Source organism: Mauremys mutica, chromosome 5 (assembly GCF_020497125.1).
Source record: "Mauremys mutica isolate MM-2020 ecotype Southern chromosome 5, ASM2049712v1, whole genome shotgun sequence".
In the NCBI taxonomy this organism is placed as follows: Eukaryota; Metazoa; Chordata; order Testudines; family Geoemydidae; genus Mauremys; species Mauremys mutica.
Window position 1 is genome coordinate 92,360,529 of NC_059076.1, and position 23,607 is coordinate 92,384,135.

Consider the following 23,607-nt stretch of genomic DNA (forward strand, 5'->3'; position numbering starts at 1 on the left):
GTCCAAACCCCCCCCCCCCTTGGGGTACAAACCCAAAATTATATGACATTCACCTCTTCCCTCAATGTGGAAGAGTGTATACACAACTTCTCGCCCTCCAGTTAGAAATCACATAAACTGGGTTATACTGTAAGCCAGAAATAAACTGATTAACTGTAACAAGTGTATTTTAAGTAGTTAAGGAGGTAGCAGACAGAACGAGGCTGATTACTAAGAAAATAAAACAGAGCGCGCAAACTAAGCTTAATACACTAAAGAAAGTGGTTGCATGTAAGTTCTCACCCTAAATATGGTTCTAATAATCTTCTTCACAGGCCAGACGCCCTTCCAGCCTGGGTCCGGTTCAGGATGAACCCCTGAGAAACAGGGCAGATACACCCCAAGACTGGTGGCTAATCACCTATAGGATATACCAAACCAGCAACAAAAGTAAACTTCTGTTTCACCACACTGGCTAACAAGAAAACATCAAGGCAGTTTCCTCAGGCATTCCAGTTCTATCACCACCAAAAACACTGGATTCAGAGATGAGTGGTCCTTTACAACCAGTCTCATCAAATAATAGGTTTTTCTGCTCCCAAAGGACCAGCCACACACCTAGGTCAATATATAACTTAGATCTTACCCAAAAATCACGCTGATGCCAATCCTTTAATATCTAAAATCTGAAGGTTTATTCATAAAAAGAAAGAAAGGTGAGAGTTAAAATTGGTTAAAGGAATCAATTGCATACAGTAACGGCAAAGTTCTTGGTTCAGGCTTGGAACAGTAATGAATAAACTGCTGGCTTAAAGTCAAGTATCTGGAGTACATCCACAGCTTGGATGGGTCATTCAGTCCTTTGTTCAGAGCTTTGGTTTGTAGCAAAATTCCTCCAGAGGTAAGAAGCAGGATTGAAGACAAAATGGAGAAGGTGCAGCTGCCTTTTATAGTCTTGCGCCATATGGCCTGTGCTTCCTTTGTTTCAAACACAAACTGCCCAGCACATGGCTTGGAAGCCTTTTCTATCCATAGGCATACCTATGCCTGCCTTGCTGAGTCAGAAAGTGTATCCTCTGACTTCATCAAGCAGGCTAGGCAGAGCTGATTCCCAAACTGTCTGGGGGTGTCACCCAGAAGCATAGCACAAGTTTTGTAATACAGGCATAGATACATATCTATAACCCAAAATACAAATGTGATACAAACATATACATGAGATTATTGTATTTGGCAAACTATAACATTTTTGCAGATATCTTACATGGCATATCTGGCACAACTCATTGCAATTTTACAATATTAATACAGCGTCACACACCCCACACAAAATTGATGCAGAAAGGGGTGTCCCCAGACACTGCTAAATGCATCACAAGAATTTTCCATTCTAGGTCCTACATTACTGCACTTTCAGTTTACATCACAAGTATTAAGTGTACAACAGAAATAGTTTATCAAAATCATGTCTGACTAAATCAGGCTCTTTATATATAGCCACCTTCATTTTCTGAAAGTTTTCTCTCTGTTACATTAATATAGACATTAATGCTCTCAAGGGTACAATTACCTTGGCATTTAGCCATGACAGCAATGTGGTAGTGTGCCTCAGTTTCCTTCTCTATACAGCAGACTACATTTATAAAGGTTTCTCTACAATGCCAAGTTTCACAATTGCTTACAGGTATCGGTTGTAACATTTCACTATCATAAAGCTCTCTAGCATACAGTGTGTTTTTAGGAATTATTCCCAATATGTTTACAGGCTTTGTATCAGTCATACACTTTGACCTTTTTACCAGGGTTGACATCAAAATCAAATACATTAGAAGGTTAAATCTTAACAGTAACACCAAATTTGTTACAAGTCAGTGTTTGTAAGTATCTTGGTCACACCATGCCTCTTGTCTCACTGAATTCCTTGGCTGGTCAGGTGTGTCCTCATTGCTACCAGCTATAGGGCAAATCTTCCCCCTCCCTTGTTAGCCAGGTAGATTGTATCAACCCAGACACTAGCTTTCAAATTCTCATCTGCTAACAATTTCAAGGCTGGACACTCATTCTTCCCTTCAGCACGATTGGGTCCTTCCCTCCTCCCAACCTTTCTCCTAGAAGGTTGAAAACTGAACCTCCCTTCTTACAGGAATCCCTTTGCTGGCTAGGTGTGTACAACGGCAGGCCCTCTGTGCTATGAGCATCTCCACACTCTCCTGGATGCTTGCTTGTGGATCTGCCACCACCACCAGCTCAGAGACTGGATTCTGTTTTAAAGAGATACCAAACAAATCCAAAGTGTCTAAGGGTGAGAGTTTGCCTGCTCTCCCCTGCATCCTTGTGGTTTCAGTCATAAGGCCGTTCTGATCTAATAACCAGTAACCCAATCTTGCCTCAGACCCTGAGGTACAGACTGCTTATACAAAGAATCAGCACGGAGACATTCCTGTTCCAACAACATTGTCTCCCCAACAAGCTGGTCAAACACATTCACTTGGTCATTATAGGGCTGTTCAACCTCCCTAACAATTTTCACTCCATCTGAAACTTTCTCAAAGCTATCCAAACTGGATCTTTCTAAAGCAGTCACTGGATCCATTTTCAACAGAAAAATCCTGGCTGTTAGGAACTGAAACTCCCTTGATCACATCACTTTCATCACACCCCTCATTTACAGCAAACTGCTTGGAAAAACTACCATGAAGATTTTTCTCCTTAGGAGCTTCTCTAAGCAACAATCCATCTTTCACAGAAATTCTGCCCTTACCCTTTTTATATAGGGCTTGCTCTAAACAAAGGAACATTTTCCTGAGCAACAACAGACTCTTTCTGGGTTTCACTTAAATCCAGAATCAACTGGTAGGTTTGACATATAGTGTATATATGACATATAGTGTATATTTACAGAAATGTGGTGTATGTATTTTCACTTGCAAAAAGGAAACATACAGGGTGTCATGAATGTGCTGTTTCAGGAGCAGATATGTTTGTTGAGCACTCCCAAGGGATATTTGCAGGGGTGGCTCTAGACATTTCGCCGCCCCAAGCACGGGGGCCACTCTGCCAGTCGCCGGTCTCGCGGCTCCGGTGGACCTCCCGCAGGCGTGCCTGCGGAGGGTCTGCTGGTCCCGCGGCTCCACCGAAGCCTCAGCACGCCTGTGGGAGGTCCACCGGAGCCGCGGGACCAGCGGACCCTCCGCAGGCATGCCGCCAAAGGCTGCCTGCCTGCCGCCCTCCCGGCGACCAGCAGAGCACCCCTTGCGGCATGCCGCCCCAAGCACACGCTTGGCATGCTGGGGCCTGGAGCCGCCCCTGGATATTTGCTAAAGTACTTTTTAGCCAAGCAACTTGACAGAATCACTGATTTTTCTGTTTACAAGACTGTTAACTGCAGTGCAAATGCTGAAGTGGGAAATGCCTTGAAGCAAGTCCAAGTGGCCTCCTGGGAATCAAGCCCAGCGCCTGTCATAGAAAACACTTTAATGAGAGATGGCACTAGGAAGGGACTACATCTCTCATTCCCCAAGCTACAGGAATCTTCAGAGATTATTCCACCAAAAAATGAAGTTATGGCTAAATGCTGAGATTATTACTTCCACGATTTCAGTTGTTGAGGACAAGGTATAGACAAGACACCCCCTCTAACTTAGGCTTATATTTACTATTTACTTGTGGAGAGAGAATAAGAAACTGTAAACGCAGGGTAGATTTCAGGAAAAGCAACATATATATTCCTGTCATTTAGAAGTAGGTGAATGTCCTGTATAATGAAAGTTTATTATACCTATTCTAACACTTAAAAAACAAAAAACAAAAAAAAAAACACTTTTTACATCTTAATATAATTGTGGCTGTTCTCACTGTCCAAGATACAGGCTGGAGCAACTGCAAGCCCCCAGCAGTGCTCTATTTACCACCCCAGCTCCCCAGGGTATTTTTAGTAAAAGTTAGGGACAGGGTGTGGGCTTCCATTAATTTTTGTTTATTGCCTGTGACCTGTCCCTGACTTTTACTAAAAATACCTGTGACAGAATCTTAACCTTATGGATGAGATAGAGAGAATCTGCTGTGACTGTCAGAACTCAGTATGAGTTTGTAGGATTGGTAGTTGGAAAATGTAGCTTCTCTGAAAACTAAGCAAATTTAAGTGGAAATATTTGAGACAAAAATAATATAAAACACTAGATGGCCACTTTTAGAGTAGTATCATACTTTAAGTTCTGATCTCAGTATGGCAACAACAGTGAATAAGGTAGGTGATTTCTTTTTAAGTCTACATCTCACCCAATATATGTAATTCCCACTCTACAATTTTGCACAAACTTAACAGAATGGGCTATCGCAATTCTTAATACACCTTGTGGTGAAGGGGGCATCTGAGTTCTATACAGTTTTCTAAGAGTGCAAACATAACTGTCCATAGCAAAAGGTGACATTCTTTATGGACCACTGACTTCTCTGTAGCAGAAAAATCTACTTTTTAGGCAGTAGAATGAGTCAGCCAATGGAATACCCATCCTTCCCATCAAAGAGATTTCTCAACCTTTTATTGTATTTGGTATTTCTGAAAGATGTGAATTGAAACAAATATATATTAGCAAAAAATGAAACAGTCATAAGTGGGAGTCTCTTATCCTTATATTCAAAATATCCTAGTTTCCTCTCCCCATTAATCCCATACTCACTCTCCTCTAATACCACCAACTACTTTCAAAATTATCCATAGGAAAATATTTAGAGGCAATGCACCATATTCTTTAACAGTTTGCTTCTTTTAATAGATTTAATGGTCACGGTATGTGGGGGATGAGTATAGTTTTCTTTTAAAATATTAGTTAAGAGATGAAATACAGTGGTTTCTCCTCACTTTGAGCAACTTCCCTTCCCTACATACATGTGTGTGTTACATATAAAATACAGGCACACACTTTGGCTTGCTACATAGCAGCAATGAAAGTGGTTTAAATATTACACATGAATGTCAAATATACAAATGTTAAACATCAGCAATTCCTGCATTTTAACTGAGGTCTTTAATACCATGTACAGTTCAGATTGTACATACTGTAGATATGTCACACCCCAATGGCCCCCTCCCTCAAGGGTCCCCCGGCGGGAGGCAGGTCATCACTGTATATTGCTAACGCTGTTGCAAAAATCACAGGACATTTTGGGAAGAGTCAAAGGTGTGAGTGTGGAATTGAAGATTCCTTTGCAGATTGCAAGAGGCCAAAGGGGACAGAGGAAGAGAGCAGAGAACAGGTTAACTCAACACTGTAGCTAGCTCAGCCTGACAATAAGACGCTACACTGGCCCCAGTCCAAGGTCATGGCACTAGACAAGAAATCTGCAGCTGCGTTTATCTCTCACTCAGCCACACACAGCCATGAAAAAAGAAAAAGTACTCTGAACCAGGGCTGCAGAGATGGAAAACACAGGCAAGACGACGGGTGGGGTGGGGTGGGGGGGAAGCAGAGCAGTATCTGTCACAGATACTTTATCATTAAATCAAAATGAATTTTTTTTTCATTAAAGTCCTGTGTAGCTTTGAGCTGAAATCAGACAGTAAGTATTGTTTCACCACAGCTTCTGTAACAGTTGCATTACACATACTCATGAGAACCTCAGTCTTTCATTACCTTTTAAACAGCATTTCACAGGTTGCATTAAAGACATATTTAACAAAAATAAAGGTTCTAAAAAAGAAATGGTATAAATGCTTTTCGATGTGTTGGGTAGCAGCTGAATTTGTTCACATAGAACTCATGGCACAGAACTGCAGCCAATGCCTGGTTAAACAACACAAACATTACTGCAAGCCACCAGGTTATGTTTTGAAATCCAAATATGATGGCCATGGCTACATATATTAGGAGTTCAGCAAAATAATGTGGGCAAGATACTCTCTCAAACCAGTCTCCAAAAGGAATGCTGTGGTTCAAGCTTACTACCTTTCCTGTAATTTAAAGAAAGAAAAAAAAGTTAGTTGATCATGGCATGCTCTAACTCTTAATCCATATTTATGTATAATTATGGAGTAATGCTGAGCACTTGCAGTTCCCACTGACTTCAGTGGGATTTGTGGGTGCTAAGCACTTCTGAAAAAGAGTCACTTCAATTTTATTACGTGCCTACATATGGATTAAGGAGCCTAATTTTAGCTCAGGTTTGAAAATGGTGACCGTAACTCATTCCCAATACAATGTCTAATGTGATGGTTACTTTAAGAAGTGAGGTCTAAGCATCAAGTGAGAATTTCTAATCATGGCTCAGGAAAGTAATTTATTCTGTAGCGTCTGCATATCAGTCTCCCCATTTATAATAGAGAGATGATAAACACTTAACTAATAATCACAATTACCTGATAAATGTTCCTAACACATTTTAGACATATTTCTATTCAGGATGATACAAGTGTGAACTTTGTTTTAAACCTTGCATACTGCGAATAACTATATATCACCAGCTCACTTCTCTTCCAGATAGACTAATTTAATCCCTTGGAAAATGATCTGCATAGATACATATTCACATCAGCATTCATTTCACTGAGTTTTTGGAAAATACCAGTGTTCTAAGGGATTTGGTTCTACAGAAATTCATTGTGACACACAATTTTTAATGGAAAAAATTATTACAAACAGCTCCAAGAAGTGAAACATCTCACCTGATTTACTTTTTCTAAGATTAGCTAGAATCACATGGCATCTATGTTGGTGAACAGAGGCCCAAATGTACATCATAATTCCTAGGATGTGGTACCAGCAGATCTGCATAAAGAGGTCTTTCCCTGAATTAAAAATGAAAATAGTATGCCTATTACTACAAGATTAGAAAAAAGTCTGCATTGAACCCTCACCAACACCATCTCAAAAAAATTTCAGCATAAATATATCTATTTAACCTTGCAGCTTTTTCCAGTGTACTCCCCTCTTCTTGAATAATGGTGAAGGGTGTTTTTAAACACAACTTATGCAGACAGTGAACCTAGTTATGAATTGCTGCAGGCCTTTATTCTTAAGTGCCTGCTACTGCAAATTATAATGAGTCAGTTTTGTTTTTAAATCAGTAGCTGTAGGAATAAGGGATGGTGCATACTGCAAGCAGAAGGGGTCACCATTTGGTTCAGGCCTCCATATTCTAACATGTTTTTGACTGTGACAGTGTTTATAAATGTGTATTCTTATCACCATGTTAGAAGACAGTGCCATAGTTGAGGTCAAGGTATCATTACAGAACTGTATTGCCTTAACTATACTAGCAATTTAAAAAAAAATGGTTAGAACAGATTACTCTGATTTGAAAGAAATTTGCACTATGGATGGGCCCCAGTGCTTATGCCAATGCACCATCTCTGTGGAATGCCATGATTAGGAAGGTAGAAAATGCACTCAGACAGTGCCACCTATAAAAGGCTTTGTTTGCACCAAAATCATTCTAAAAGTGCTGTAAAATCAGCATGGAGGACAAACGCTACCTCTAAGATAGTGTGAAATGACTTAAATTCTGTATCTAGTGCTGACCACATAAGAAAAATTAATCATGTGAAAAACACACCAGGCCATTTGGGCATTTTGGTTCATCATGTCCCTATGCAGCAGAGCAAACAACAGCTCAACTGTAGGACTTGGTGCAACATGTTGGCAGAAACAGGTCACATCATTCAAAGAGCTCTACAGGATTCGCGGATACTTAACTGGCCCAAGCAGCAAAGAGAAAGGAGACTATCTGATACTAGATAGGTGACTGGAGACCAAGAACTAAGTAGACAGACAAAGGTACTGGCGATGGGGCAGGCTCATATTTAAAGGAGGGTCCATAGCAAAGAGAAACTTCAGACTATAATAGCCATGTAACCAGGGAGATCCTGACCTTTGCTGAGCTGGAGGTTGCTTCATAAAGTGGAAGCACCTCATTGACAAAGATATGATGTGTTGGGCCTGGGAGTCTAAGGGACATGGTGGCATACAGCAAACAATGGTACTGAGCTATAAGGAGAAACCACATGTAGAGCAGAACAAGGATACATACTATAGGTGTGCATGTGATGTCATGTACTGGCTAATAAGTCTGACTTTAAGTAACTGCAGTAAGTACTTTTATAGGTCTCATCAAATACCTCTTATCTCACATACACCTGTACACTCTGTAGATAGAACTTTAGAAAGTGAAAAGATTAGGCATACTACTAATCTCTCGCTCACCCATCCCCCCACTCCCACCCTCACCAAACCATCTTGTGATATTAGAAACAAATTAAAAAGAAGCTGCAACTTTGGTTAGCATTAAAGAGGCACTCACCATTGCTGACATTAGCTGGCACTTGACACAGCACCGTTAAGCCAATAACACTATAGTACCCAAGTCCCAAGCAGTACTGTAAGATATGAATGACACCATTGGAGAAGACACTGATGCACAGGCACTCTATGAGCCTTCGAAAGCTGTGTAGCCACAGGAGCAGGAGAACCAGGAGGGCAGACAGGTGTTTGTCACCTACAAGTCAAACAGAAGTGACAATCTCAAACTCTCTCTCTTCAAAAACAGAGCTCTGAATTCCCTCTGGAAAACAGTTTCCACTATAATTTAATTTGCATTAATTTTAAAATTATCTAGAGGGACATCAGCTATGGAACCTGAACAGCAGGAACGAGAGGAAAAAAAAATCAGTGCGTGTATTTTTAAGATGACTGTCTTGAAAGATGGACAGTAAGTCCTTTTGGACAGAAAGGATGTTTTTTAATTTGTGTATATGGCACCCACACACTGCGATGATGAGCACATTTAGCGTTTGTCTTATTATTAGTGTTGCAAAAGGAACACTGACAACCTGAAGGATGGTAACTTAAATTAAAAAAAAAAAAATTAAAAGTGAAGGCAGGTGTAAAAACTACCTCCAAATCCCCCAATTTGCCTATTTTTTTAAAAAAACTGCTTCTCGTTCCTCTGTTGGTGTCTGAAAGAACCACACAAAAAGAGAAAACGGACTATAGTGAAATGGACTACACACATAAATTGTCAAAATGCATGATGTAAACAAACTTTTAAGAGAGATTTTTAATTTCTTTCAGTTGCACAGAAAAACCTCAGATATCCAAAATGTAAAAGACATCCAGTAAAACTGGAATTTGGTTTTTCCAAGTTTTGGCTAGGACCTCTGAGCTGTTACAAGATTTACTGACTCATTTTTCAGGCAGAAGTATTTTTTTTTCAGTTGACTGAATGTGCTAAAGGTGAATTGTAAAGCAAAATACTTTTTGTTGTTGTTGCTTTTATTGCATTTTGATGATGTATTAAGATAGACCCACCCCACCCTTTTTTATTTATTATTATTGCTGAGAATCAGCATCCCCTCCCCTCTGAGTTGGGGAAAGAGAGAGCCACACAGGCCCTCCCCATTTTTCTTGCTAAGGTAAAATAAAAGAAAGGCTAGATACTTACAGTGTGAAAAAACAAAGGAATATATTTTTTGAATTATGAAAGACTCTTTATACATCCTAAAACAATTGTACAGGGCAAAAATAGTTTTGCTTTGCCGTCCACTTTTAAATCAATTAAACCAAGAGATTATTCTGGAACATCCTTTCCATTACTTTCTTCTGTCTAAATAAAGGAAGGATTACTTCTAGAAAAGGACTGTTGAATAATGGTCAAAGCCTTGAACAAGGCCACCGACCCTCTCTGTGCCTTGGTTCCCTGACCTGCACTTCTTACGGTGGTACTGCAAAGATTAATGTGTGGGTATCATGGAATTCTTTATTTACAGACTTCCCGAATCTATAAAATCTTTACATAGTTACACCCTAATCTAGAATTTTTCAAATAAAGTATTTCCTTACCAATCTAATGTGAGATCAAATTTGCTTCTTTCAGATCTATTCTAAATTTCTGATGAAGGCAAGGGCTGGGAAGGTGACACTGCACCCCATATTCTTCACAGTGATATTATGATCATCTGATTATGGCATAATTCTGATGCATTTTGTACAAGGTAAGTCATGTAAGGTGTCATTGGAAAAGTTATGATTTCATGAATATGACTATCCTATTTGTATGCATGTATCATTTTTGTATCTGAAATTATGAATATTGACTAGGGATCTGTATATCAAATGGGCTTCCTCTGGAAAACACCCACAACTAGCCTTTCAGATACAACAATGAAGAAGCCAGGTGGGGCTGATGGCTCATCAGCAAAGACAATGGACTGTGGAATAGCTAACCTTCCTGTGGGCGTTTTGGCCAGCTTGTAAACAATGGCTGCTATAACACTGCAAGGGCATGTGCCCAGACCACATGTCTCTGGTCTCCATCGAGGGATGTCAGTATTTTTCCACAAACCAGTCTGGCACCCAAGTTTTGAAACAAAGGGTTCCCGCTCTATGCTAAAGCTATATAAGGCAGGGAGTGACATCATCGGTTGTTCTTCACTCCCCACACAAGGAGACTCCTGGAAAGACCTAAGGAACAAAGACTGAACCGGGGGAAATGCTGGAACCTGGCTAAAGGAATTTCTAGTCTGCATATGAAACACCTGGGAATTCTAAGCTGCAAAGCAAGTGTAGCTTGTGCCTTAAGAATCTGCAGCCTGCTTGTACCATCTCTCAGGGTGGGAAACTGCTAGTGTGTTAGACTTTGTTTGCATTTTTGTTTATTTACTAGGTAATGTGCTTTGATCCTGCTACCTGTAGGGCAAGGAGGCACATTTAACCCTGAGCCTCTGATGGATGGAGTATCTGGCTAGGTCTATGCCAGGGCGGGCAAACTCTTTTTCGGGTTTCCGAAATTGTATGGAGGGCCAGTTAGGGGAGGCTGTGCCTCCTCAAACAGCCAGGCGTGGCCCAGCCTCGCCCCCATCTGACCCTCCCTGCTTCTCACCCCCTGACAACCCACCCGGGACCGCTGCCCCTGGCCCCCCCACTCCTGACTGCCCCCCCGCCGCTCCATCCAACCCCTCCTCTCATTCCTGACTGCCTCCCTCCCCCGGTACCCCTGCCCTATTCAACCACCCCTTCTCCCTGTCCTCTGACCGCCCCCGGAACCCCTGCCCACCCCCCCATCCAACCCCCTCCCCTTCCTGACTGTCCCCCCCGGGACCACTACCCCCATTCAACCCCTCCGTTTCCTGCCCTCTGACCACCCCAACCCCTATCCACAACCCCACCCCCTGACCATCACCACCACTCTGAACTCCCCTCCCCTCTATCCAACACCACCTGCTCCCTGCCCCCTTACCGTGCCTGGACCATCTGTGGCTGGCAGAGCTACAGCTCTGCCACCCAGAGCAGAAGGACAGGCAGCCGTGCCACCTGGCGGAAGACAACCGCGCCGCCCAGCGGAAGCCAGCCACGCCACTGCGCAGCACAGAGCATTGCGTTGGCGGCACAGTGAGCTGAGGCTGTGGGGGAGGGAGAACAGCAGGGGAGGGGCCAGGGCTAGCCTCCTGGGCCAGGAGCTCAAGGACCAGGCAGGAGGGTCCTGCGAGCCAGATGTGGCCCGTGGGCCGTAGTTTGCCCACCGCTGGTTTGCACTATAGTTAAGCTGCCTCATGTCGACCTATGTTGTGTCTACACTACAACCTTGCTCCTGCCACGTAAGTGCTCTACTACACTAACATCATAACTCCACCTCCACAAAAGGCGTAAGGCTTATGTCAGTGAAAGTGAGAAGAGGTGTCCACATGGCACTGTTGTAGCCAGCATTGCAAGATATATACATGCCAGATGTGTTAAAGATTCATATGTCCCTTCATGCTTTGGCCACCATTCCAAGGACATGCATCCATGCTGTCAATAACGATCCAAAGCAGTGCGGACCGACGTATGTTCATTTTCCTTATCTGAGTCAGATGCCACCAACAGGTTGATTTTCTTTTTTGGTGGTTTGCATACTGTAGTTTCTGCATGGGAGTGCTGCTCTTTTAAGACATCTGAAAGCATGTTCTACACCTCATCCCTCGCAGATTTTGGACGGCACTTCAGATTCTTAAACCTTGGGTCTAGTGCTGTAGCTATCCTTTAGATAGCTCACATTGGTACCTTCTTTGCGTTTTGTCAAATCTGCAGAGAAAGTGTTCTTAAAATGAACAACATGTCATCATCTGAGACTGCTATAACATGAAATATATGGCAGAATGCGGGTAAAACAGCAGGAGACATACAAGTCTCCCCCAAGGAGTTCACTCAAAGTTAATTAACACTTTTTTTCCCTTAAAAACAAGCATCATCAGTGTGGAAGCATGTCCTCTTGAATGGTGGCCGAAGCATGAAGGGGCATATGAATGTTTAGCACATCTGGTATATACTATATATAGCTTGCAACTCTGGCTACAAAAGTGTGATGCAAATGCCTGTTCTCACGTTCAGGTGACATTGTAAATAAGAAGCGGGCAGCATAGCAAATGTAAACGTAAAACAACTTGTTTGTCTTAGCAACTGGCTGAACAAGAAGAACTGAGTGGACTTGTAGGCTCTAAAGTTTTACATTGTTTTGTTTGTGAGTGCAGTTATGTAACCAAAAAAAAAAAATCTACATTTATAAGTTGCACTTTCATGATAAAGAGATTGCACTACAATAGTTGTAAGAGGTAAATTGAAAAATACTATTTCTTTTCTTTATTATTTTTACAGTGCAAATATTTGTATAAAAATAATATAAAGTGAGCACTGTACACTTTGTATTCCGTGTTGTAACTGAAATCAATATATTTGAAAATGTAGAAAAACAACATACAAAATATTTAATAAATTTAAATTGGTATTCTCTTATTAACAGTGTTATTAAAACTGAAATTTTTAAAATTGTGATTAATTTTTTTTAGTTAATTGCATGAGTTAACTGCGATTGACAGCTCTAGTATAAATTAATAAATTAGGGATGAGTAGCTGATGCATTCTCAAAGGGAGGTCAGGAGAGTATACCAGTTCTGCGTTACAACATCTGTGCATCTGTCCACAACATGTGGAGTACTTGCCCACATCCTGGTTCTGCGAAGCTCCACCAATAGCACTGAGCAAATCCTGAAGCCATATTGGGAAAGGTCTTGATAGGAACAAAGCTTGAATAAGCAATAGGAGCAGGAAGCCATTCCAGACCACAGAAAGAATATAAAAGTGAGAAAACCACCTGTGGAAGAAAGAAGCAGCAGTATTAACTTTCTGGATTTTTCAATCAATTTTTTCTTATCACTCCTTTCTTCAGTGTTGTAATTCAGTGACCAGGTCATTTTCATTTGGCCTAACCTCCCACAAAAGACAATGGGGCCTTTTATGGAACTACCAGATGTCTACCATAGTCTCATTCCAACACTGTCTTTCCCAGTTATATGCTGCTCAGAATACTAAACCTCCCACTCACTGTATTTTTTTCCATGTTTTTAGACCCTTCAGGTGGCTGGACTGGAAAACTAGAAGAGTGAGTGGAGACCACACAAAACAAGTGCAAGACTCAAGGCTTTAAATAAATACATACATAAATACAAACCACACAGCAATACATGAATGTAAAATTAAATTTTGAAAATATAAAATCCTTTGGTTAGAACTTGCACAGTTAAAAGTCTGAAAATATCATGTTTTAATACCCCAGCCATTCTGCCTGGAATTATTATCTGGGCATTTCCATGCTGTTGCCTCTAAAAGTGTTTTCATCTTCTTCACCTCTTCTGGACAGACTATGCAGAGCATGGAAAAATTACTACTGTTCTGCATTTGTACAAAATCACCCAGACACCATTACACAGCTGGACAGTGTGTTGTTTTGTCACCACACAAATCCATGAGTCTTTAAATTGTCTTGTAGACCTATGGATTATTCATCTCTCTTGATATCTTTAAGTCAAGACTGGATGCCTTTCTGGAGCATATGCTTTAGATAAACACAAGTTATTTGGCTCAATGAAGGGGTAACTGGATTAAATGTAATAGCCTGTGATATACAGGAGGTAATTCTAGATGATCTCATGGCTTCTTCTGCTCATAAAAATCTATGAATAAAATCAGGACATCTGGTGATATCTGCCAACAGAATAAACATTCAGGATGGGCATGCTCAAAGTTTTCTGACCACAGTACTTCCTCGGATGATCTTATACTGACAAAGTTTTGACTGTATTTAGCTTCAGAATATAGCAAACTGACCTGGCATTTGAGGTTGATGACTTATTTTTCAAATCATATGGGAGACAGAATGCAGAGGAGTTGGATATTCCACAATGGCAAACAAAGATGTGCATCACACTGAGAACTTTCCAGGGGCTTAATAAATTTGACTTTATGGGTAACATGATCAAATTCTCCTAATCACTTAAAATGGGTATAAAGAACAGGAGTACTTGTGGCACCTTAGAGACTAACAAATGTATTAATTAATAAACACGACTGCTACTCTGAAACCTGTTAAAATGGGTATGTTCTACAGTGTTAACAGATCTCAGCTGGGACCTGTAATTTCTCTGGGTAGACAAGAGTGCTCCATAAGAGTATTGGGCTTGTACCCAATGCAGAGGCTATCATTTGGGAGCAGGCTATCAGCCTCTGATCAGCATTCTACAACATTCTCTCTCAAACAGCAGTACAAAGTCATTCACACAGATGGAGAGCTTCATTGTGCACAGAGCAACCATTTGCTCACTTACAGCAGGCAGACCAAGCAGGTACAGATTTAATTTATCTGAAAACACTCTTCGTACTCCAGTCTTCAGGGTATGGCTACACTGGCGAGTTGCAGCGCTGGAAAGCCTCCACCAGCGCTGCAATTAGTAAGTGGCCACACCTGCAGGGGACTTCCAGCGCTGCAACTCCCTGGCTGCAGCGCTGGCCGTACACCTCACTCAGCATGGGGAATAAGGATTCCAGCGCTGGTGCTGCAGCGCTGGTCATCAAGTGTGGCCACACACCAGCGCTGTGATTGGCCTCCAGGGTATAAGGTGTATCCCAGAATGCTTTTATAAATTACTCTCTTTGTTTTGTTATGCAGCCTCTCTTTGTTTTGTTATGAACGAGTTCCGATCCAAAAATCCCCTCTGTTTCACTCCCTCCCTGCTTGCCTCTCATTTGATTGTTTACAGCCAGGTACAGATGATCACAGCAAACAGGAGCTCTGTTTGTTTTTTAGATAAGCAACGGAGCTCCAAAGAGAGCTCCTGTTTGCTGTGATCATCTGTACCTGGCTGTAAACAATCAAATGAGAGGCAAGCAGGGAGGGAGTGAAACAGCGGGGAGTCGTATTGGCTGCAGGCTGTTTGCAATTAAGAGTTAAGACTAAGGGGTCAGAAACATGTTCTGATTTTCAATGCAGGAAGCTAAACACACAGTGTTGGCTCCAAAAATCCCCTCTCTCTTCCCCACCGCTCCCTGTCACACTAGACCCCACTCCATCCCCCTCTTTTGAAAAGCACGTTGTGGCCACTTGAACGCTGGGATAGCTGCCCATAATGCATCACTCCCAACAGCGCTGCAAATACTGCAAATGTGGCCACACACCAGCGCTGGTAGCTGTGAGTGTGGCCACACACCAGCGCTGGCCCTGCACAGCTGGATGACCAGCGCTGCAAACCGTAAGTGTAGCCATACCCTGAGCAAACAACATATCCACACAGCAGGGGTTGTTATAGTAAAGTAGCACTTTGGGCTTAAAGACAAACAGAACTCAAACTGCTATGAGTTTTTATGCAAATCAGGTCTCCACTTAGCCCATATTCAAGTCAAACTCAAGTCTTGTTTGATATGGGCAGCTTAGACTCTTGGGGAGGCCTCCAGCAGTGGAAAGTTTATGTGGGGAAAGGGATGGAACAAAGGCTGAAGAGGTAGATAATGAACACACTCTTCCCTCTCCTCTCTAAACCCCTCCCAAGGGTTTTTCACTAGTTATTTTAATAGCTGGTTGGTTGGTTCAGTGTTATGACTATATTCCCATAAATAACAGCTCAAACACATATGTATGTGTGTGCAGGTGTATGTGTATTTTAAACTATTTATTTGTTAGGAAGTTTTTAAACACATCTATAAATATCAGAAACAAAACAATCATTACAAGTTAGCTTTCATTTATGTGGGACTATAGTCATCAGAAGGTTATATTTAACAAGGTGTTACCGTATTACAGAGTGAGCATCATTACAACACGTGTGTCCTTTCTAGTCATTTTATTAAACTGAGTGAAATCTCTATGTACACATTTAATAGCCCAGACATGTCTATCAAATGCTAATATTTAAAAAATAAATATTAGCCAGGTGTACTGGTTCAAAACATTTATCTTTTTAATGTAAAGAGTGGAGTGCAATTACTACTAAGGCTACTTAAAAGAGTTGCTTAGCCACTGTCGGAGAGGCCAAGGGGACTGAATTCTCAATTACAGTGTGGTGGCTCTGCTGCAGATAGCAAGCCCTGCAAAGCCAATTAACTTGAGATGTCCTAGTGCTATTACAGTATACTATAGGAAACCTTGCCTCCAAAATGCTCTGGGACATTCAGGACCAAATCATCCCTCCTGCCTCCACATGCAGAGAAGATAAAAGACTAGAGAATGCCTACTCATAGGCAGGGGTACAAAGACGTGGCATTCACCACTTATGACATCGTACCGCCTTTCACACAACCCTGCAAAAGAAGCCTCTTCATTGAAACTCAATGAACTCCATGGAGAGGAGGAGGAAGAGGAGAAGGAGAAAGGAAAAGAAAAAGGAGACAAAGGATGCTTTCCACTGAGTCACATCCTCCCACAATTCCACAGGACTTAATTGGGCAAGTTAATGACAACCCTGTTAGCATACATTTGCACCTTTTGTGATGTGGAACTTCCCTTAAAGGTCTGGAGCAGTGTCAAGGTCCACGTACCCGACGGTCTGACAGTTTTGGAGCCAAATCGATGGCTACTTTCCTGTGACGTAAATCACACTTTCACAATGGAAAATTCTATTAGCGCAAATTCACTGAGTTTCATTACCATTATGGGGGAGTAGCATGCATAAAGGATTAATTTAGCCTCACAATACTGTGCAGTAGTAGTAGCTATGCCCCGTTGCAGGGCTGGGACTAGAAGCCAGGAGCCTAGGGTCCCTCTTCTCTAACCTTTGGGAAGGATTCTCTAGTTGATAGCGCACTCAAGAGATCCAGGTTCAATTCCCAATTCAGACACAGATTCCTTTTGTGAACATTGGCAAGTCATGTGATCTCTCTGCCTCAGTTCCCCATCCAGAAAAATGTGATATTTCCCAGAGGATTTCTGAGGATAAAACCCATAAATAAGTATGATGCATTTAGAAATCATGGTGGTGAAGGCCACTGCGTGTCTAGACAGACAGCCAGATAGCCTAGATACACATCTTCAAACTCATTCAGGTCATTCTGGAGAATTGCAGGGAGTCTTAAGGAGAGATTAATAAGAATGGGACTTTTCAGCTTGAAAAAGAGAAGACTAAGGGGGGTTATGATAGAGGTCTATAAAATCATGACTGGTGCAGAGAAAGTAAACAAGGAAGTGTTATTTACTTCTTCTCATAACACAAAAACTAGGGGTCACCAAATGTAATTAATTGGCAGCAGGTTTAAAACAAACAAAAGGAAGTATTTCTTCACACAACGCACAGTCAACCTGTGGAACTCCTTGCCAGAGGATGTTGTGAAGGCCAAGACTATAACAGGGTTGAAAAAAGAACTAGATAAATTCATGGAGGATAGGTCCATCGATGGCTGTTAGCCAGGATGGGCAGCAATGGTGTCCCTAGCCTCTGTTTGCCAGAGTCTGGGAATGAGCGACAGGGATTTATCACTTGATGATTACCTGTTCTGTTCATTCCCTCTGAAGCTCCTGCCATTGGCCACTATTGGAAGACAGGATACTGAGCTAAATGGATCTTTGATCTGACCCAGTACAGACATTCTTATGTTATGTCTTATTTGAAGCAATGTATTATATTTGTTTGAGCTGAGTGATTTGCAAAACTTGTGCACTTGTAGAATGTGCTACTTGTATCAACTGACTAGCTCTACAATAAGCAATTTTGAGGGAGTATGTGTAATTTGTCTGTGGTTTTAATCTTTATAAACTAGCTAAAATTTAAGAAGGGCAGAGCAGCTTGCCACCTTACATGGGGCCATGCTGACTCTCCTTGCATATATGCTTGTATAAAATAAAGGAGCCTCAGGCTGTCTGATCCAAAAATCAACGGTTTGATCAGTTTTCCACAACACATATTACTGTGGCTCTTTGGCGATATACACTGGGGAGGGATAGCTCAGTGGTTTGAGCATTGGCCTGCTAAACCCAGGGTTGTGAGTTTAATCCTTGAGGGGGCCATTTAGGGAACTGGGGTAAAAAAACTGGGAATTGGTCCTGCTTTGAGCAGCGGGTTGGACTAGATGACCTCCTGAGGTCCCTTCCAACCCTAATATTCTATGATTCTGGCTCCTTCTCAGGCTGGCCACCCCTGGTCTATACACCTCTCCTGATACAGGGCAAGACACACTGGTAGGGCAGCTTGCACTGCTGATTATCATTATATGCTTTTGCACTGAACAAACAATTCAGCCTCCTCTACAGCGGCCATCTTAGCATCTTTCATTCCAAGACCTTAAAATCAGTGATGCCAGCTCTCCAGGTTTTGAGGAGAGTCTTGTCACAGGCCCAAGGACTCACTCCCTGAGAGGGTCCCATGGGGAGGCAAATTAGCATTGTACGTTGCTAACACACTTGCAAGCATTGCAAGGCATTTTGGGGGAGGGTCAAAGGTGTCTAAATGTAAAGTAAAAAAATTCCTTTGCAGGTTGTGAGAGGCCAAAGGGGGGAGGAGGAAGAGAGCAGAGAACGGGTTAACTCAACACCTCAGCTAGCTCCGTCTGAAGATAAAATGCTGGCCCGGGTCCAAGGTCATGGGCTCAAAAAAAAAAGTTTGCAGCTGCCCAGCCGTGAAAAGAGGAAAACTAAGTAAAGCCAGGCTACAAAAATTGCAGTAAAAAGAGTAAAAGCAAATAAAACGGCAAAGGCCAACGGGGGGGGGGAGGAAAACAAAGTCTCTAAAGCCAGTGTGTTTTGGAAACGCCGAGAAGGCCACAGCAAGCCAATTTAAACTGGTACAAAAAGCACCAGGAACAGAGGGCCTTAAAACAAAAACACCCTCCAAAACCCCCAAAACTTAAAAACCCTCCCAAGAGCCAAAGGCAAAAAAATCACAGCAAACCCCGAACAACCTGGGCCCAGGACAGAACTCCCTTCTTACGTTACACCCAGGCTTGGCCAGGCTCAGGTAAAGCATGTGTAAGCATAAAAGTGGGTTAGGACTTGGGGCACTAATGCTTTCTTCTTTTCTCTAAGTGACGTGGGAAACACCCATCACTCTCCGCTGTTATTTTATTAATAAAGCTTTAAAATGTAGACACTTGGTGTGTTTCATCATCTCCTCCCCAAACAATCATGTGGCTTCAGCCTAATCACCTGATGCCTCAGGCAGATTAGTAATATAAATGTCACATTTTTGGTGGAGAATTGCAGAGGGGCGGAGCCCTGCAAAGTGCGCCAACTGTCCTGCCCTTGGTATTTCATGTTTGCTCTGCCCAGCACTGTTGGTATTTCATGTTGAGGATTTTATAATTACAGGTGTGCCCCACCCTCAGTCGTAGCATGGCTGAAAACCGGAGAGGGGTTTAGCATTCCTCTCTCCACCCTGGTTGACAGGGGAAGGGTGCAGGTGGGTCAACCCCCGGTAGTAGGAGGGCCGGGCAACAGGAGGTGAGCTTAGAGACTCTTGCTCAACACGACAGATATCCTCGGTGCACACACCCTCAGCAGTGGCATGACTGAGCATAAAAGAAGAACTTAGGGTTTCTCGCTCTGCCCCGGGAGGGGCTTTGTATTTGGTGTATGAACCCTTGGTGGCAGTAGGCTGAGTAATACAGAGGGAGGCTTAGCGTCTCTACCTCTGGCCCAGTGGGATAACATTGGAAGCTCCAGTGCTGGTGTGGGCTACATAAAATCTCAAAATATTAAAAAAAGTCTTAAAAGTTGTATTAAGGGTTTGTAAGATGTTCAGGAAACAGAAAGGTACAGCTGTGGACTAGGGAGTCCCACAGTCATGGGCAATGGCATCAGCGATGGGTTCAGGGCCAGACGTACGGGCATTAGGGAGCGTGGACATGGTAGTCTGGCTGCCCGGTCAGGTGGCGTCACGGGAGGCAGGTGAACCTGATGCCCAAGCCACAGGGGAGGCAGCAAAGAGGAACAGAACCCTGCTGCCTCTTTCAAGGGGGAGGGGGGGGGGCTTGAAAACCTCTCCCAGCTGGAAAAGGCTCTCACCAAGGTGGGATACAATCCCTGGGGTTCTGTGGCGGAGAATCAGAGAAGGGTGCAAACTTTGCAGAATTTGTTAAACCTATATGCCAAGTATAAAAAGCAGAAGGGTAAGAACCTAGGGGCAGCTGTGGAATTAATTTGAACTGCAGCAGCCATGTGGTATCAAATGTTGTTGGGACAAAAAGAGGAGTTGGGGAGAAGGAACAAGGTGTGTGCCTGATTGCTAGTGGAAATTGAGCAACTAAAAGCACAAATTACTAACCAGGCAGCAACCCAAGCCTATGCCCAGGACAAGTTACAGGCTTTAAGACAGGACTTTCAGGCAGAAAAAGCAAAACGCACCCACCTGAAAGCCCTGGCTAAGCAAGTACCGGTTCTTCAAGAACTTGTCAAAAATTTACCTATTCGTATTCATCAGATGCCGCAACATCAGTGTGCTTAACAGTTAAAACATCAATTGGCTGTGCGTTCGGTCCAGGTGGCAAGCCTCACGGGGGATGATTCAGGTGACCCTTGTGAGGGCTTTGATCTCTCCCCTTGTGAGGATCCTCAATTTTGGGCGGAACCTTGTTGCACCCCTATAGCGACCCTCATTAAGGCCAAGGAGAGGTCCAGCGAGTGAAGAGGAAGGTGGTCATATGTATGGCACCCCCAACTACAAAGAGCGCGCCCGTTGGGGAAATTCCAAAAAGGAAAGGGACCAGGAGGGGTGGGGGCTAGTTAAGGAGCCCACTCGCCTTGCTAAATTGGTAGTGAAACAAAGCCTGTGCCCATAAAAAGGGGTGGTTCAACAAAAAAGCAGGATCGGGCCCAGCCAAGCAGACAGGCAGCAGACAAAGAAATTGGAAAACTGGTTAAAAGCCCTAAGGGCATAATGGCAAAAGTAAAAAAAAAAAAAAAAAAAAAATGCAAACATGGGGAATTTAAACACCTAAAACAATACTTAATCAAATCTAAGTTAATTAAAATGTCATTTTAAAAAATAAGCAAGTAATTTTAAAAAAAAGTAAAAAGTTAACTCTGCAAAAGCTAAAAAATTAAGCAGTTAAACATTATAGAAGTATTTTAAAAAAATCTTGGTTTCTTTGCAGCTATTCTAAAAAAAAATGGGCCTTTTTCCAAAAAAAGTCTGTAAATAATCCAAACAAAAAAACCCTACCTAATAAAAATCATTTAACTATAAACAATTTAGTAGTCAAATTTGCTAAAATAAATAAATAAAATAAGGGAGGGTTCTATTGAAACTTAACTGCCCCAAATATACATAAATATGTAATCTATGTACAGCTACGTAAATCTGACACAGTCTCACAATATCTGGTGGGTTCTTAAAACTCCAGCTTCTGGAGTCATGGGATTACATGATAACCTCAGTCTTCATTGTAAAAAAACAAAACAAATCTACATTTCCAACTCCCATGATTACAGAGAAAAGCTGGAAAACATTAGGAGTGGATATCAAAGCCCAGAAACCACTAGATGACCACAAAGAAACATAACCCAATATTAATCAAAACACACATTTAAAAAAAACGCATAAACTTTTCAAGCCAATCGCACGACTTCTCAAAGCCAGACTGGACTGGCACCACTCCTGCAGCCCTTTACACGGCTGAAGGCGGGGTCTGTTGCAGAAGCACACCCCACCCACAGGGCTGAAGGCTGCATGGCTAGCGTGGGGCTCGGGGGCATGGCGAAGGGCCGGTACCAGCCTGCCCAGCAGAGCCTCGCCGCCCACGGCCCCTGCTAGGGCGGGCTCGGGAAGGCGGGTGTCCCTGCGCCAGGGACGCGCTAACGGACCCGGCGCTCCTCCCTTCACCTCTTGGGCACATCCAGAAGCCGCAGCCAGGCTGGGCGCTGCCCGCGGCCGCTCTTGGTCTTCCCGTAGCGGGTCAGGTCCTGGAAGAGGCCGGCTCCGGGCCCCGCACACGGGGCCTGCAGCAGCTCCAGCAGCAGCGCGGCGAGGAAGGCGGCGGCCAGCAGCAGCCAGAAGGCGCCGAGCGCGGACGCCATGGCCCGGGGGCCTCCCTGCACACGGACACGGCTCGGAACCGGGGCCAGGCGGGACTGGGCACCGCCCCGCCGCGGAGCCGAGCTGTAGCTGTGGGGAAAGGGAGGCGGGGCCAGCCACCTCCGAGCTGAGGGGGTGGCCCGGGCAGTCTCCCCGCCCCACTGGGAGGTGCGAGGGGAGCCCAGAAACCCCCTGCCCCCGTCAGCTGTGCACATGTGACCCTGGGTGCCCTCAGCCTTGATACCGGTATCCTGTCTGTCTGCCGTCCCCCGCCAGCACCGGACTGCCAGGCTGCCCCCCTCGCCTCTGCTCTTTCCCAGGCTCCCTTGTACCAAGGCATTTTAAAACCAAAACCCTGAAAAGGAAACAAGCTAAAGAGAAACTGCTGAGCTTCAGTTCATTTGCAAATTTGACACCATCAGCTCAGGATTAAACAAAGACTGTGCATGGCTTGCCAACTACGAACAGTGCTGCCCAGAGGATTCGGGGGGCCTGGGGGGCAAAGCAATTTCAGGGGGCCCGTCCATAAAAAAAGTTGCAATACTATAGAAGAATAGATTTAAAATTTTTATTAAGATGATGTTTTAAAAAGTGAACAGTACAGAGTTTAAGCACAGAAGTTTCTGGTTATCAGGGACTAACATATGGATTATCAAGGGTGCAAAATTTGGTTTAAAAATCAAGTGGCATAAGGAATACATAATCTGTAATATCCCCGATTGGGGGTAAAAGGTTGATGGGTCGAAGTACAGACATTGAGCTATGAGGGTGTGAAGTTCATAACGTGGCTCTGTTTGGGTGTGGAGTATAATGAGTAGATATGATGATGAGGATGGATTGACCCTATTCTCGTGGGGGCCCCTGAGGGGCCTGGGGCAAATTGTTCCACTTGCCCCCCCTCTGGGCGGCACTGACTACAAAAGCAGTTTCTCCTCCCTTGGTGTTCACACCTCAACTGCTAGAAGAGGGCCTCATCCTCCCTGATTGAACTGACCTCGTTATCTCTAGACTGATTCTTGCCTGCATATTTATACCTGCCTCTGGAAATTTCCACTACGTGCATCCGACGAAGTGGGTATTCACCCACGAAAGCTCATGCTCCAATACGTCTGTTAGTCTATAAAGTGCCTCAGGACTCTTTGTCGCTTTTTACAGATCCAGACTAACATGGCTACCCCTCTGATAGCTAATATAATGAAGCATCCTGTAGGATGGCAAGCAGAGGCGCGGCCTGTGTCGGTTCTGTACAGCAAAGCCATTGCCTATGAATTTGTGAACAAACTGTGCAGAGAGCTCAATTCTTGCTTTAAAATGTATGGAATAAAAAAGGGAAG

The 23,607-nt window shown here is 43.3% G+C and overlaps 1 protein-coding gene across 1 annotated transcript; it reads right to left on the reverse strand.

Annotated features, from left to right (window-relative positions):
• Positions 1-3,189: 3,189 nt before the first annotated feature.
• Positions 3,190-22,505, reverse strand: SRD5A3 (steroid 5 alpha-reductase 3). Its single transcript, XM_045020038.1, has 5 exons — positions 22,082-22,505; positions 12,947-13,098; positions 8,275-8,469; positions 6,641-6,763; positions 3,190-5,929 (listed from the first exon to the last, which is right to left on the reverse strand). Exons 1-5 carry the CDS (start codon positions 22,486-22,488, stop codon positions 5,670-5,672), a joined length of 1,137 nt encoding a protein of 378 aa, XP_044875973.1. The 5' UTR covers positions 22,489-22,505; the 3' UTR covers positions 3,190-5,669.
• Positions 22,506-23,607: the final 1,102 nt, after the last annotated feature.

Excerpts from the sequence above, each read along its gene's own strand:
- SRD5A3 (XM_045020038.1), bottom strand. The coding sequence starts at position 22,488 with ATGTGCACAGCTGACGGGGGCAGGGGGTTTCTGGGCTCCCCTCGCACC. Across the intron at positions 13,099-22,081 it reads CTTCTGGATGTGCCCAAGAG|GTGGTTTTCTCACTTTTATA; the intron begins GTGAAGGGAGGA and ends TTTCTTCCACAG. Across the intron at positions 8,470-12,946 it reads TTCGCAGAACCAGGATGTGG|GTGACAAACACCTGTCTGCC; the intron begins GCAAGTACTCCA and ends TTTGACTTGTAG.